At 38.2% G+C, this 17699-nt stretch overlaps 1 protein-coding gene across 6 annotated transcripts in view; it reads right to left on the bottom strand.

The window, feature by feature from the left end:
- The window catches only part of BACH1 (BTB domain and CNC homolog 1), a 31417-nt gene that overhangs the window by 7653 nt on the left and 6065 nt on the right, over positions 1-17699 (bottom strand). For 4 of the 6 annotated variants that reach the window (XM_054384949.1, XM_054384916.1, XM_054384941.1 and 1 more), the window contains exons 2-4: positions 9375-9672; positions 4521-5897; positions 2636-2842 (exon numbers count right to left, since the gene is read on the bottom strand). In XM_054384949.1, coding sequence (XP_054240924.1) covers positions 2636-2842; positions 4521-5897; positions 9375-9614 — 1824 coding nt within the window. In that variant the 5' untranslated portion in view covers positions 9615-9672. Of the gene's footprint in view, positions 1-2635; positions 2843-4520; positions 5898-9374; positions 9673-16105; positions 16178-17699 lie in introns of all 6 variants that reach the window. The other 2 variants (XM_054384957.1, XM_054384924.1) reach the window with 2 other exon arrangements.

Below are 17699 nucleotides of genomic sequence, written 5' to 3'. Positions count from 1 at the left end.
ATAGTTATTCCAGCGTTTCCTTATACCCACTTGAAAGTTTTCCTTTTAATTTATGACAACATCTCCCCTTCTCCTGCCATGGAATACTATTCCCTGGGAAGCCAAACATCTTTGTCTTGGTTTGAGCTGAAAAACAGCTCTGAAGAGAAAGTATTTCACCCTAAAGGAGTAAAATTAAAATACTTGCACAGAATTGGAGGTTAAATAGAAATACTATTTACAAAAGAATATATGAAAGTGTAAAAGGCATTCAGGGGAAAAGGAATATATACACAACCAAGATCGTCTTGGGCTTAGCTTCCTAGCTGAGCCCAACAGCCCCCCCCCCAAACACTAGGCCTCAGTAGACCCAGAGTAGGCCAAACTGCTCCTGCACCCCCTACCCAAGACAGGCCTACCGGGCCTCAATGTCCCCCCTAAGCTGGGCCGACTAGGCCCCTGTTGTGCAGTAAGAAAATAGTTTGCCAACAAGGCTGCACTCCCCCACAAACCAAACAGATAGCAGCTGCTGCATGCGCTGGGAGCAGAGAGGAGGGAGGAGGAGACAGAACAGGCTGTAGGTTCTGCTTACAGGGATTGCAGGACTATGGTATGGAGTTACAAATTAGTTTCCTGCGTTCACCCTCTGGGATGGAATGTCCAGCTCCTTGGACTCTCTATCTTCTGGAGAAATTTCTCTCTATGGTAGGGCACTTAGGCCTTAACTGATAACAACCTTTCACTCCCAATAGCTACACATCTTGAGGACTTCCCCATAGATCTGGGCTGGTAGTTATTTAGGTCTCCCCACAGCCATCTCTTCATAGGAGAGGTAGTCTAACCATCCTGGTGGCCTCCTAACTTTGCTCTAATTTGTCAACATACTTCTGTCACTAGGAGCAGACAAACCTGGACAAAAGATTCAGCCTTACATGTGCTAAGTATAGAGTACAATCAATGCCTTTAAACAAATGGCTGTGCTCCTGTTCAGGCAGCCCAGGTCACCAATGGCCTTTTTTCTGCCTGGATGCACTGCTGAGCCATGCTCAGCTTCTGTCTGTCGAGACCCCCAAGGTACTCCCCAGCCAATCTCCAGACTCGACTCATGCAAGGGGTGAGTCTGTTTCAGATACAGGCCTTTCCTAAGAAACACCTCAAATGCTATCTTAATCTGAGAGAATAAAAACCTGATAAGCAACAACAAATAGAAATCAATTCAAGACAACATGCTTCACATACTGAAAATCAGCATGAGGAATTTAACCAAATAATAATCCCTAACGAACTATGTCACCTAGACAGATCTTAAAAGTTTCTGCATTTGTGCAAACTTACACAAATTTGATGGTGCATACCATCAGTTGCTGCCAGACATGTTCAGCAGCTCCAAAAAAGGGGTTTTCAGGAAGTTCTGGAGAAACTTACCTGCACAGTTGGAAAAAATAAGCAACTGCAACACGCTTGTGCCTAGGGCATGATTCGTAACAACTCAGATCTTGTCTCAATTCTCCATAGTCACTGTCTAGACCTTGTCACAAAGATACCTGCCAAACAGCAGACATTCAGTCTGCTCTAACACAGTCCCACAGAAGAAGAGATATTATACTATGATTATCAATCACTCAAGTCAACTACAGGTCTAATCTTGAAGATGACTCTTCAATTTTCCCCTTCAAGTGTTGCACAATATTGATAATGTGACAACAAAAACAGGCACTTCAGGAAAACGTTTCTAGTCCATGGCACTTGGCTCAGGTTTTGTTTTGCTTTTCACTCTGAAGTCACAAGGAAGAAGGTGCAATATGACTGTGTATGTTCCCAGCTGATGCAGATAAATTCATGCATATAAACAAAGTCGAAAACACTCCATAAAGAGGAATTAAGAGTACAGTAACACTAAACAACTGAACTATTAAATGCACATAGTAAGATCAACTCAAGATGAGATAAGGTCAGAAACAAAGACCAGGAAAAAAAAAAAAAAAAAAAAACAAACCACTCATGAGCTTTCTAGGCAAGGGAATTTCAGATTATCTGCATTTAGTTCATTTTCTACTGCCTTTTAAGGAAAAACTATATTAATAGATGGTTGAAGAGAAATCTCAATGCATTAATTCCTCATCTACAATCTACATACAACTGCTAAAAAAGCAAGCAGATTGAGTTCTGCTGTATCTCCTGCCTTTCTGCAAGGATCTCATTTTTAAGATCCAAGACTCAGGAAACAGTTCATCAGCTCATGTTGATATGTTACAAGAACAATACTTACACAACTAAAAATTGCATAACTGTAAACTTGATCATAAGCAATACCATGAACTGAAGAACAAAAGCACAAAGCAAGAAAAGGGAAAAGAAGAGATAGAAAATGGAGTGAGATGGTGGTTTGGGAATCTTTCTGTACAGTTATGCTCAATGAAGCTCAACAGGCTTCAGAAACACTGTTCACCAAGCATTGCTGGAATGGAAACAAGTGCACAGAAGGAAAAACATGTGTAGAGTAAAGCACAGAAAACTAGAACTGCTACCAAGTGGTCATAAGCTCGGTGTAAGTGGAAAAAGTAGTAAGCCATCATAGTCTCAAACTGCTGCCAGAAGTCCAATCAAAATGTGTAAAGAAAGGCTCAAGCCAATAGTAAGCAACAGTTATACATACCAGTTTTTCAATTTCAGATTCCAGATTTTGTATGCAGTCAAGTTTTCTCTTACGACATCGCTGCGCTGCAATTCTATTTTTACTTCTTCTTCGGATATCATGAATACAGTCCAATTGTTCAGGAGTTAATTTATGCATTTTCAGAAATGACTGGAAATCATTTCTGGAAAGTGAGATAATCCTTTGTGCATTAAATGGCAGTTTTACCTAGAATGTAAAATACAGTTGTAAATCAATAGTGTGATTGATGCACACAAACATCAACAGGCCAATTCAAGTTTTCTTTTTAAGCATTCTTTATCAGAAAACCCGTATTTCTTCCTAAACCTCAAGGACCAGAGCAAACTACTGTAGTCATCAGGTGAAGTTAACAAAACCCAGGGATTTCAACTAGATGAGTTCAAGTACAGACAGAAACACCTGCTCACACTTAACACTAGATCCTCAAAAGCACACAAGTAGGATGGAATCTATGAATACGTGCAGCAAATTAGGCAGTACACTCTAGAAAGCTATGGTTAAGGTGGTGCACAAAACAGGTGTCACAAATCACTAATACAGTCTGACATTTCCTCTAAGCTACTATGAAGAGTGCATACATTTTTATACCTATAGTTTTCTGAAGGCAAAGTTCACCTGAAAGAGGCATTTATACAGAAGTTACGGTATTTGTCTTGCACTTTTTCATGCTGGAGAATAGGCTCTTGCTACTGTCTGTACACTTAAGCTACAGCAGCAGCAGCTTCTGAAACATACATATATCATAAAGTTCTGATTCACACTGAGAAACATTTTTACCTTTACCAAATTGCAAAATTTTGTAGAGAATCTAACTGAAGACATTTTAATCCTTACATCTGAGTATATCAAGTAGCTGAAAACATTACCTTGCTGCAGCCATAGGTCTGAATTTAGTTTAAAAAGCAAATGAAGAAACCTTTTCTGGGTTTAGCTACCACTGGTAAGAAATAAAAGGACAGAGTATTGCTCCCAGCAATGATGCCATCTACTACTTTATGATGTAAAGATGAAGAAGGTATTTCACCAGTTATGGCCTGCTATTTTTCTATATGGTGGCAGCTTATACTTTATCTGAAGTCTCAGTATGACCCTGCATTTTGAAAAGAAAAAAGCTAATACTTCAAAAACAACTGCATTTTAATGATCCACTGTAGTGTCACACTGCAATTCTAAGAACCATGACAGAAATCATTCTAGGTAAACAGTAAAACATTTTTTGATTAAACTACTTATGTAGGGCATCTGCCTAAAACACTACCAAAGCAATGACAAAGGAAAGAAGTGTCAAATAATGTGCACTTGGAGTAACAAATACAACCTCGATTTCAGAGAAAGTGATACTGTTAAAGCAGTCTTAAATATACAACTTCTGAAGCCAGCTCTAACACTTAACTTTCATTTTGTAGTAAATCTGAAACACCATTTCTCTCACTTTGTCCCCACAACTCAGAATAAACGCAAGACAATTGGTAAGTTTCTATAAATACCTTGGAACTTTTAAGTTTAACTGAAGAAGACAAAAAAGCCCCAAACTACTCAAAGAGTTCCCATGCCTTGGTTTAAGACTCAAAAACTTTTTCTGATAAAGTTGCTCCAAAAAAAAATTCTGAAGACCTCTGATACCTAGGGATCTATCACTTCAATATCCTATCAAGAAACATTTTATAAGTCTCCATGAATTAACCTGTGACCTTCCATATTGACCTTTCAATGGCTGAAGTTTCATTTCCCAAATTTTTCAAACAAGCAACCACAAAAAAAAAAAAAAACCCAAAAAAACCAAACCCCAACAAACAACTCAAAACTCCAAGAGATTCAGAATTAGGTTTTTGAATATGACCTTAGGAGACCAGAATGTTCTTACCTCACATTCTTGTTCTCTTGCTGAACAGGATTCACTGTCTCCCTCGGTGTCAGTTTCTGAATCCTCTCCCAGACTTACTACATAATTATAGGGACACTGCTCTTGTTGCTGTCCCTGAACATAATCTCCACTGCTTATTTCAGAGCTGTTGGAGCATCCTTCAGTACCAAGGTTGCTTATGAAGGGGCAGTTGACAGAACTCAACGTTGTAAAAGTTCGCTGAGGGGAAGGTTCAGGGCTTTCACTGATCCTGATACCCAGCCATGGACACTCCGATTTTTTCCCTGAATATACCGGCTCCAAACACTCTTTTGAAACTGTAGGCGGTAAATGTATCTGGCAGGCTTCTGTGCTGTAAATATCACTCCAGAACCCTTTTGCTAGATGTTCTGCTACCTCTCTCTCCACACTGCTTCGATCGCCAGCTGATGTAATGTTAGTGCACAAATCGACCTTTGAAGGGGTGTCGCCTCGACTTTCAATTTTGTCATTCCCAGCTCCAGTACCTGATACAACTTTTTCAGCTAAGATTGTGCTGTTTTGCATACTACTGAAATTCAAGTTACCATATTGTTCACAAGTATTTACAAAAGACACAGAACTGAGTCCATGAGGTGCAGCAGAGTTTGGAGGGAGAACAGCAAGATCCATTTGCTCCACAGGACACAACACATTCTGAGTCCCGGAATCTCTCCTTGACTCTTCTTTTTTTTCAATGCCTTCCTCCCCTTCTTCCATTTTCACCTGAGTCTCTTCACATTTTGAGACCAGCTGCATAGGTATGCATTCCTGAGCTTTTTGTATGCCATCATTATCGATTATTTCCCTCTCAGGAAAAGCTGCAATTGGTGGCACCTGAAGGTCTTTAATACTGTAACTGGACTCTGAAGTATGAACTTTGTCATTTCCAAAAGCTTTCTGGAATTTCCTATACTTTGGGCACTGGGAAGATAAGCTGGAAACATTACCCCTTTCTAAGTGTACAGGATCACATGCTTGATTGACATTATCTTGGAGAGCAGGTGATGCCTTAGCATTTTCTTCATCTCTACAGAGCTTTGTGTCAGGAATTTGAATATATTCCTTTTCTAAAAGTTCTGCTTCATCATCTATTTCTAGGTCTCCATCATCCACACTGGCAATTTTAGGGGTTGTTTTCTGACAACGCTTTGTACAACACTTCTTTCTAGGACATTCCTGCTGATCCAATTTGAAGTCCAAAAATTTGAACTTGAGAAACTGAAAGCAAGATTCTTCAATGTTGTGTACACCCAAAAATTCAGCACATTTGCAAACTTCAGACACATTGTCTTTATTTAAAATAAGTTTAGCCGTGTATGCAAACTGAAGCAAAGGACTAAATCCTTTCAGGGTTACCTATTAAAAAAAAAAAACAAAACATGGATTTAGAGAAACACATAGAACCCAAGTTTATCTGTGAACAAAGCCTGCAAGCAGGACAGATTGTAAGAAAAGCCATGGGTTTGTCCTACAAAGATAACCCAGCCACACTCATTCTGAGACAAATCTTCTGATGCAACTTTATCCTGTCTGTTTTGTGGCTATTATCTTCTTCACTGTGATCAATCTCATAACAAAATGTTCTGACAATGAAGTACTACCAAGTGAGTAACACTGCTGTACACTGAAAACTAGCAGATTTCAGCTTTACTAAGATAACCTTCAACCAAAGTTGTACATGAAGTACTCTAGAAGAAGATCAAAATAGTGATGGCATTTCATTGCTCCTTTAAAGAGCAATTACTGTTATTTGCTCAATCTTATGAATCACTGATATAAAAAAGTTTGAAAATATTGAATTTATTATCTATTCCTTTCTTCCTCCCACAGATTAAGAGAATGGTACCTAAAATCTGTATACAAAAACAATTCTTCTCAGTTTAATGCCTCTTTGGAATAGGAAGTTTTAGTCGAACATTTCCATCATTACCATCTCAGTTTTTACTGCAGAACAGTTGTCTATCAGGGAATCCAGAGATAAGCAAAATCATCATTACAAACTGAACAAATTTGTATGAAAAAACTAAGGAATTGGACAGAAAGAGGTAAATAGATTACCATATTATACAAACTATTTGAACACTTCCTTTAACCTTTCTCTGAAAGTGAAGGATAAAGTATTATGTCCATTATTACTACTCAAGCTCAAGCCCACATTCTGTTGCCTTCTTTACACTGAATAAAGTTCTGCGTTGATGCATTAATTACACTGAACTCTTCTGACAGCAAGATAATTAACGACACATACAATTTCATTTAGGAATCAGTTCAGGGTTTGTTTGGGTGTTAGTTGTGTTTTTTTGAAGAACACAAACACCAGATGAAAGGAAGTTGCAAGAGATCTGCACAGAGACATTTCAGCAAAGTTGCCTGTAAACCTGTGTAAAGAATTCTTAAAATAGTATTTGAAATGTGCTTTGGAAAGAAGAATACTGATTATATCACCATATTAATTAATCCTTAATAATAGGTGGAAGGGGAGTATAAAAGACAGTTTGTCCATAAGTTGGCAAGAAGTCTTCAAATTTAGTATATATAGCAAATAAATCATTCAAGTGGGTTTAAAAACAAGTGAGGTTCCATGTGAAACTGGACAAAACAAATACAGTGACATTTCAAAAGCATATATTCTATATAAGGTTGAAACACTACTCAAAAAAGGAAGGATCAAGGTGGAAAAAAAAAACCCACTACTGTACTCCTTTGACTTTCTCTTACGTATTTCTAGCTGGCTATCATCAAAACCAAGATAAAACACTAGAAGACACTTGGCCTGACTGACCTAGAAAAGCAACTCTAGAAAGGCTAACTCCGAGTAAAAACGTTGATAGAAAATAACACAGAACACCGTCAGGACATCAGTAGCTAGTCTTCACAATATAATATATATAAAGTACCTTAAAACATTTTGGTCTATCAGATTGTGGACTGGTGTCCTATTTTAAGCTTCAGATACTTTTGATGATTTAAAAGTGTTAAAAAAATTTAAAAATTCACATCAAACCATGTGATCAGTGTCTGCTTCTCAAATTAACCAACTCATTTCAAAATATTTAGCACTTCCCAGAAGAGTTGCTGAGTCTTAAAATGCTTTTACCAAGAAAGTGATCAGATCAAGTGATTAGAAGATTTTTGCCTTTTTTTAGTACATTTAGTTCCTACATCAGTAATCATAAATTATATTAAGAGCACTCTTAAGACCACATTATAGCAAATATCCTCTATTTTCTTTACAAACTCTGGTCCTTACGGTTTATTTCATGAGTTCACTGGAAAACTGCACTAGATATTATTTTTCCCCTCTCCAACTTTGATGTACATTTCTTACTCTTCCAATACCATATTTTAAAAATCATCCCAAAGAAAAACTCTTCAACATCAGAAGTTTTACATGCCACTAATTTCCTCCTTTTACTCCAAATCATGGCTTTATGTTCCCCAGCATCCTACTTTCCACATCAGCTCCTATCATTAGTTTTCTTTTAATCTGAGAGATGCTCAGGCTATCAATATATTAAGCCACTAGAAAAACAAATTGTATGAAGAAATGAACACACAGACACAGTATGAAGTCTGATCAGAAGTGACATACAAAATTGAGTTAAGCATAAAATCAGTAACAGATTCAATAGAGAATAGCAAAACCTCCTGAAGCTCGTTAAAGAAACCATTTTATCCTTTAAGTTCTCTGTTTTCCATAAAATCTGAAAGATTTGGGTAACGAAGAACCCTTCTGCATACCTCAGTATGTCAAAGCCAGGTAGCTAGTTCACTGAAGTACAGGCTTTCTGAACACAGCATCTCTGCATTAAGTCATGTACATAAACACGTCTATAATGTAATCTCTAATGCTACTATAAAATTCATTGACATGCACCTTTCCTCCAACTTGACAATGACTGCAGTTGTCAATTTGCATATTATTTCCCACCCCTAAAGCTAATTACTATAACTATCCCAGAAAGACACTGATTATTTAACCACTAACTTTTAAGATTGCTGTTACAATCACAGCTCTTGGAGGCTCTTCACTTTGCATCTACAAGCACAGGACTTCATATAAAAATCCATTCACTCGCTTGCCTCGTGCCTTTTATAACAACTTAACTAAATACCAACTGGAATTTTTAAATGCCTTGGATATTCCAGATATGTAATGATAGATTTTTCTCTCTTATGGATGTCATGTCATACTCTGGCTCATTCCCACTGAAGGCCCTTGTATTTTAGGGGTAAAAAAAGGAAATACATAATTGCAATACGTTTTCCAGTCTTAGAAGTAATCAAATGCAATAGGAAAAAAAAAAATAATCGAGCTGCTAATGATCAGCATGCAAAAAGGAAAGGGAACTGAGAGGAAGAGAATTGTTAACAACCACAAGCAGAAAGCAAGGAATATAAGCAGGTTTTTATTACTCGAACATCTGAAATAATTTTAAGCTTTCATTTATTTATTACTCCAAAAAGTATTATCTTGTCCTACAAGAGGACTAGTTCTGCAACACCTCTTTACCACTTAAGGCCTATTTTTTGACAAATTTACATGCTTTGAAGCAGGTGAACAATTTTTAAAGGAATAAACACTTCATTGAAGATCGTCACTATATCCTCAGGACAGCATTCAATTACCTTCACTCTGTGATATACACTCTGACCTGCCAAGCTTTTGTATCTCAACCAATGGCATCTTTACAACTTAGAAATCCCTTCCCTTCAGTTCTTAAATCCCTCCACCCTAACTTCTCAGTTAAGCACCAGCCTATCATAAAACAGAATTTAAGAAAACAGATTAGAGGCACTGGCAGGTAATACATAGAAGCAAGTGGCACTCACCTCTTCTGGCAAAGTGATGATAAGATCAGCATCCACCTGGCCCACAATTCTTGAAAGGAAGTAACTGCTGCAAGCTGCAAGCACAGCTTTGTGAGCCCGAAATCGCTGATCTTCCACTAAAATAGTAACATCACAAAGAATATCTTGCTTTCTCTGATCATCAAGACTGAGAAGTACATTGGTACTGTGTACTGAAGATTCATATGCAAAAACCACACTATTCTTCTCACTTAGAGACATCCTGTATCACAAACAGTAGTGTAGGTCTCAATGGAAAGCATGCTTCTGTTCTTCAAATCTGGAAGAAGAATAAACAAGTTGTACACATGAAAATCTTATCCAACAGGAGCCTATGGATACTAAAACAAGTAAGCAAACTGCTGAACATGCATTGCTGGTTCTAATTCTTATTAAGACTAAGATTAATTCAGTATTTCATACATGTTAATGCATAAATAGATACTTATGAGCATCTCAAAACCCAAACCTTAATATGTGCATCTTAAAATAATGCTTTATTAGTCTCATAAATGAAAAATGGAACAATTTTCATGTGACTTGTGATAGAGCTGATTCTTCCCCTGCAAGTGATTAGAAGTCATAACTTTACACTAAGTTATTTATATTTTCATTTTTTAGTTACTCTAACACTATGAAAATATAAAGAGAAATTTAAAAAAGCATTAAGCCAAAATTCACCAAAATATTATGTAAGCTACTTGTTTACTGATTATAGAATCATAGAATCAGTCAGGGTTGGAAGGGACCACAAGGATCATCTAGTTCCAACCCCCCTGCCATGGGCAGGGACACCTCACACTACATCAGGCTGGCCAGAGCCTCATCCAGCCTGGCCTTAAACACCTCCAAGGATGGGGCCCCAACCACCTCCCTGGACAACCCATTCCAGGCTCTCACCACTCTCATGGGGAAGAACTTCTTCCTCACTTCCAGCCTGAATCTCCCCACTTCCAGCTTTATTCCATTCCCCCTAGTCCTATCACTACCTGAGAGCCTAAAAAGTCCCTCCCCAGCTTTCTTGTAGGCCCCCTTCAGATACTGGAAGGCCACAATAAGGTCACCTCGGAGCCTTCTTTTCTCCAGACTGAACAGCCCCAACTCTTTCAGTCTGTCCTCATAGCAGAGGTGCGCCAGCCCTCTGATCATCCCGGTGGCCCTTCTCCGGACACCTTCCAGCATGTCCATATCCCTCTTGTAATAGGGGCTCCAGAAATGGACACAGTACTCCAGGTGGGGTCTCACCAGAGCAGAGTAGAGGGGGAGAATCACCTCCCTTGACCTGCTGGCCACACTTCTCTTCATGCAGCCCAGGATCTGGTTGGCTTTCTGGACTGCAAGTCCACATTTACAGCTCATGTTGAGCTTCTCGTCCACCAGCACCCCAAAATCCCTCTCCTCAGGGCTGCTTTCCAGCCAGTCACTGCCCAGCCTACATTTGTGCTTGGGATTGCCTTGACCCAGATGCAGGACCTTGCCCTTTGTCTTGTTGAACCTCATGAGGCTGGCTTGTGCCCACCTCTCCAGCCTGTCAAGGTCTCTCTGAATGGCATCCCTTCCCTCCAGCGTGTCTGCTGCACCACACAGCTTGGTGTCATCAGCACACTTTCTGAGGGTGCACTCAATGCCTCTGTCCATGTCACCAACAAAGATGTTGAACAAGACTGGTCCCAGGACTGATCCCTGAGGGACTCCGCTTGTCACTGGCCTCCACTGGGACATGGAGCCATTGACAGCCACTCTTTGGGTGTGACCATCAAGCCAGTTCTTTATCCATCTCGTGGTCCACCATCAAACCCATGTGTACCCAGTTTGGAGACCAGGATGTGGTGTGGGACAGTGTCAAAGGCTTTGCTCAGGTCCAGGTAAATGACATCAGTTGCTCTCCCCTCATCTATTAATGTTGTGACCTTGTCACAGAAGGCCACCAGGTTTGTCAGGCAGGATTTTTCCTTGGTGAACCCATGCTGACTGTACCAATCACCTCTTCACTACTCTTCTGTCTCAGTAGTGCCTCCAGAAGAATGTGCTCCATGATCTTACCAGGCACAGAGGTGAGACTGACTGGCCTCTAGTTCCCTGATTCTTCCTTCTTTCCCTTTTTGAAAATGGGAGTAATGTTTCCCCTTTTCCTGTCAGTGGGGACTTCCCCAGACTGCCAGGACTTTTGGAATATAATAGAGAGGGGTTTGGCAACCTCATCTGCCAGTTCTCTCAGTACCCGTGGGTGTATCCCGTCGGGTCCCATGGACTTGAACACTTTCAGGTTCTTCAGGTGATCACGAACCTGATCTTCACTTATGATGGGCAGCTCTTCCTTCTGGTTCTTGCCATTAACTTCCATGACTATTCCAGGAGTGAGGCTGGAGGCCCTTGCAGTGAAAACTGAGGTAAAGAAGTCATTGAGAACCTCAGCCTTTTCCAGGTCACTTGTGACCATTTCACCTGTTTCCTTTCTGAGGGGGCCCACACCTTCCCTAGGCTTCTTTTTACCTGTAGAAATTCTTAGTGTTCCCTTTAACCTCCCTGGCTAGATTCAATTCAAACTGTGCTTTGGCTTTCCTAACCAGGTCTCTTGCTGCTCGGGCAGCTTCCTTATATACCCCCCATTCTAGCTGTCCTTTCCTCCACTCCTTGTAGAGCTTCCTTTTAAGCGATAGTGTGTCCAGCATCTCCTTGCTCATCCAGGCAGGCCTCCTAGAATTCTTCCCTGCTTTTCTCTTTGTTGGTATACATTGCTCCTGGACACAGAGGAGGTGGTCCTTGAATACTGACCAGCTGTCCTGGGCCCCTCTTCTCTCTAGGGCTTGATTGATGCAGTACAGACTAAAATATGTGTTCTGCCTTCTTTCAGAAGTAGTTTGACTTCTAAAGCAGTCATTTTCTCTGTAGTTGGTGTTGTGTTTTGGTTTGGTTTAAAACCAGATAGTTCTCCTATTTTCCACCTTAAATCTCTAATGCAGTCTTTTCCACTCTCTTAATCATTGCTATTTGATTTGTCATGCTTGGTTGACATTTGCTTTCCTGTAATTCAGATCACCTGACAATAGAATCCCTTCTATGACACAGCATTAGAGTTCTCAAATAACAGTATTTATTAGATAATAAACAACAGTAAGAGTTGTGATGTTTAAAGCATTGAAATGAGCTTGTATCTAATTGTCCTGAAGATATTCCTAACTCCCTAGTACTTGCAAAAAGAGTGCAAAGAAGAAGGCCTACAGAATGCAAAGTTCAGCAGCATTTCCAGCTCTTATCTTCACAAGTATTTCTAAATTCCTGCCCTCCTAAATTCCTTTATTCTCTCTTCCACCTTAAAAAAAAAAAAAAGCCTAATAAGGAAAATATTGTATTATTACCAAAAACATTACCTTAACAAACTAAGCATTTAGATTGCACTGCAGTATTCCACCCAAGAGTTACCGTAACTGAACACTGCAAGTCACTTCAGCTGACACAGGACTACCCAATTATTATATTGCTCAACAGATGTTATGATATGCCAGCTCCCAACAACAGTAAAACTGCATCCAATGCAAATCTTTAGTTGTTAAATATGGGAAACTTCCACAAGGCAGGGAGGGAGGAGGGGTGTGTGGTCATTTTTAAACACAGTAGGATGAAAAAAACAACCACCCTGCTGGCTATACTCCTGGTTATACTCGCTCACTCACTACTCAAGTTATTTTTATAAATAGTAGTAAAGATAAGGACAGATTTTGGAGTGAACATCCAGGCAAACTTCATGAGGGACATTACAGGTAGAGACAGGCCTTTAAAAATTATTTTTAGTTTCTTCTTTTAAAGTCCAAGTTCTCCCAACTTTCAGATAAGACAATTCATACATCACATATGATGCTTTTGGGTTCTCCCTTATAAAAGAGTAAGTTCCAATACCCCAATTCAGCTCATTGTGTTTTCAAAGCACAGAAGGCTAAAAGGAACAGCAGTTTATATATATTTATATACAGATAGAAAGCCAGGGGACAATTGACCCTCCTTTTCACTTGATATCCACAAAGCGCACAACATACTTTCAAACCAGCATGCAGTGAGCTTCCAATGGATTTACTACTAAAATACACTTGGTTTCAACACTGAAATACAACTGTTTCCTGACAAGTGAAAACATTTAATTTGAGCATAACTGAATTTAACACTTCACTCTGACAGAATGTTGTACTTCCCAGCATGAAGATTTCATCAGCCATTATGTCCCCGCTACTTTTAAACAGGATGCAAAGATTTTTTTTTTAATGCATCCAAAATATTAAAATGTAGAATTTCATTAAGCATTCCAAAATTTAAAAGAACCTTTAAAAGAAAACAGGCAAAAAACCCAGACAAACCCCCAACGAACAAAACAAACAAAACCACCAGCACGCACCACACTCAAACATTAGATTTCTTGCAATCTTCTTTGTAAAAATCTAATTACTGTCATACAGGGCAAAGAGAAAAGTCAAAAGAAAAAGAACTAGAAGACTGAAAATGCTGGTAAAAACAAAAAGAAAACAGGAAAGGGAAAAATGTAACCACTGTAAAAAGCCGTAACACTTTAGAGAAGTAGTAATAAAGGTCAAACTTTTGAATGTCTTACTTCTGTTTTGAAGTTGTGTAATAAAGGCATGATACCACATTTATGACAGTACTTGTCAGGACAGCCAATCAGATTTTCTACAACCTGAGTAGAAAACAGACTTGTCCATAACTAGTTTTGTTATATACATATTCACAAGAACTAGACTTTACTATTGCACTAAAGAGAAAAAGCACATACCTTCTGCAAACTGTTTTTTCTCCTACTTTAACTATTGGAGAATACTGGATCACTCGATTCTTAAAATTAATTTAATTTACAGATATACAAAGAGGCTAAAAGGTGTGAAATGGAAAAAACAATTCAACGGTGCTTTTTAAAGAGAAGCTTTACAACTTACAAGTTCATGTTGCAACTGTCCTACAAAAAGACCATTCTAGGTTTTCTTTCTCCCACTGCAATTGTCCCATTTTACATAATTTAATTTTCAACAAATATTATTAGATTACTTTTTTCTCCCATCAGAAAAAAAAAAATGAAAGCAGACACAAATTGCTAAAAAGAATAAAAACAGACAATACAATGATTCTATTTTTTTTAATTTGCTATTTTTTTAAATTAGCATTTAAAGGAAAACTAAAAGCAGGCACAGGTAACTTGAAAAAGTATGCCAAGAGTCAGCAGATGACTGTGTATTTAAATCACTGTTTACTAAATCAGTGTCAGCAACTAACCACATGACTGAATGCAAAAGATGGTTAAGAAACAAAACCAGGTAATAATATTCTCTAAGATATTTGATACAGCAGTTATCAAAAGTAAGAGTACAAAAAGATATTTCAAAACACAAAAGTGCTTACAATGCAGGTTGAAAGGATTAAAGAGGAACAACATGAAAGCTCAGTAGCTACAAATCCTCAGTCAGTGGAAGAAAACTAGTGCTGTCAGTACAGAAGCACTCTTTATAATCTTCTCACCTGAAATTCTCCATTCCTGTTAACTTCAGAGTAAGGAGGAGGGGAAAAGGAAAAAAAAGGAGAGAGAGAGAGAATGTATAGAAACACACATGATAGTATAAAAACGACACAGAGGAAACACTTGCAGCTAAATGAATTAAGTTCTGCTTTGAAAACACAACTAAGTATGCTGCTATGAAGTTTCCATTCTTCACTGGACAGTGTCTCAGGATTTTTAAAACACGTGTTTTGCCTGAAAGCAAAAAATATATCCTCTTAAATTGGGGCTAGAAAACTATTCTGCTTTATGAAAGTGAAGTCTCTCCTTTGTTTTGTGATTTCCTTGCTAGCGCACAATTCAATAGGAAAAATGTCTGGCAATTAGGATAATTCTACTTTTAATTGACTAGATAAATATATATTTCTTTTTCAGAAACACACAAAATACTTATCTTAATGAAAATTAAGCACTGCAACATTTTAAAGAGGAGTATGTATTTGTTTAAGTATGCAGTGTAGAGATCAGAGCAAGGTTCCAATCAAGACTCATTGACAAATACAGATCTCATCCAAGGCTCGTTTTTCTCATGCATTTAATCATCAGCATACATTATTAACGTAGGGCTAATTGCTTAGTGTACTAAGTGTAAGTTACGTCAAAATTAGACTGCAAGTTTGTTCATCTGATGGCTTACAATTGGTAGCAATTACTGTTCTTTAACTCCTAGATGACTGCAGAGTAAAAGCTAGCTAAATGATCCTCTACTTCCTTCTCCCACAGTCTCTGCTTCCAAGAGTCATTTAGCGCAGACCTTTAGGTAAACCATAAAAAGTTTATCCATTTGATATTTAAAAAAAAAAATTACATATGTCAAAGATGATAATCACGATAGCTGATTGTGTAGGCTAGTAAGGCTGCTGGTAAGTTATAGAAGGAAAATAGTAAGAGATAATACCAGATCAGAATAGACAACATAGGAATAGGGACATATTAGCAGGATAAAACTCATCATAATGTGATGTATTTCTTATAAACACACACCAATCTGGCACAAAGTCGATTAACTTTTATGCTCAGCAGCACTAACACAACATGTAGAAGTTGGCACTCAGCATCCTCTGGTCATCAAGAAAAACATTACATGAGAGGTAAAAGAAGCTTTGAGGTACCAACCTGCTGCTGAAGCTGACAAAAGCGTGCAAAAAAACCAGCTTACCTCCACACACTTATGATAGGGCAAAAGAACTTCTTGATGATTATCTCTTAAAATGGAGACAATTACACAGTCCTGAAAAATTTTGTATTGCATTTCACCAAAAAAAAGTGTGTATATATGTATACATATATATTCTTGAATAACAGATGTTTATATGGAAATAAATTGTATCTATGGAAATATATATGGAAATAAATTGTTTATATGGAAATATATATGGAAATAAATTGTTTATATGGAAATATTGTAAAAATACATATATTTTTGCATAATGCATACATATATATTAAAATAATAATAAAACCATTAAATACCTTTTGCAACAGGGCATCCTAGCAAGCCACTCCTGAAAGTCAGGATTTGACACAGCACTACTTTCCCAACTATTTAATGCTGAGAAGCATTTTTCCCCATTTATGCAAATGGCAGCAAAATACCCAGTGTATTTATACTGGCAAAGAATACTCAATGTGAGCATTTCCTTTTCTTCGTGTTGTTGAACCCAAACTCCACAATTTGCCATATAATGATTAAGTGCTCTGTGGTTGCAAAAAGCTGATAAACAGAAATACCATTCAAGGTCATATCACTAACCGGAAGCAGCATCAATAAGATGCAGATTTTAAGACAAGGTTCAAAACCTTAGAACAATAAACAACTGGACCACCCATCAACTCACCGCTAGTCTTAAGATCAGCATCAATCATTACAAATCATTGCCACTTAGGCATGTACCCACAGGACAACTACCACAGAATTGTAACTTTTCAGCAGAAAATCCCTAGAACATGATGCCCTGTCCAAAATATTTATTAATAATGAATGCTAAACATAGAGTGAATCAATTTTAATAGCATCTTTAGACTTGAAATGAAGATTTAAACAGAGTTGGGCCAGGGGGAGGTGTCCCCACCCACAGCAGGGGGTTGTGGTACTGGATGATCTTTAAGGTTCCTTCCAATCCAAATCACTCTACAGCTCTATGATTTTGCAGCACTGTTAGAAGATCCCACATAGTTTAGAGCCAAGCTTTTAAGTAACTTAGAAAAAGTCAGATAATACCAATTCTGTATGCTTATAGCAAGTTGGTTTATAGTGTACTTGCATCATACTTTCACAACAAAGACGACCAAAACAGCTGGAGGTGTCTCTGTCTGCCTATGACAGCTGCCAGGAACTTTACCACAAAATAACTCAGAACAAGAAGACGGCTAACAGAGATAAATTCAGTGTCCTTAAGTTTATACTCAACCACCACAAAAACGAAAGGGTGAGATTTCAACATACAGAGGCTTATGCTTTACAGCTAAAGAGAGTGTTTTAAATGTCAGATCAGCTGATGCTGGAATGATCTGCTAGTGGTGTTAGAAGAAAATTCAAAACTAGAAAGAATGAATGAGTCACAGAAATGTGCTCAATAAGCTCTCTGAGACTCTTTAAGGCAAACAGCCAGAAAATACTAAAATGGTCCTTAAAAGTGAGATACATGTTTGAGAGTGCACAGCATTACCATTGCTACTCCTATTTACATTACGAGACATCAATAATTAACGTATATGTTTCCCCAAAACACTTTCTGAATGTTCTGAGTTTT

Source organism: Indicator indicator, chromosome 1 (assembly GCF_027791375.1).
Source record: "Indicator indicator isolate 239-I01 chromosome 1, UM_Iind_1.1, whole genome shotgun sequence".
Taxonomy (NCBI): Eukaryota; Metazoa; Chordata; class Aves; order Piciformes; family Indicatoridae; genus Indicator; species Indicator indicator.
This window is presented reverse-complemented; position numbering and strand designations above follow the sequence as displayed.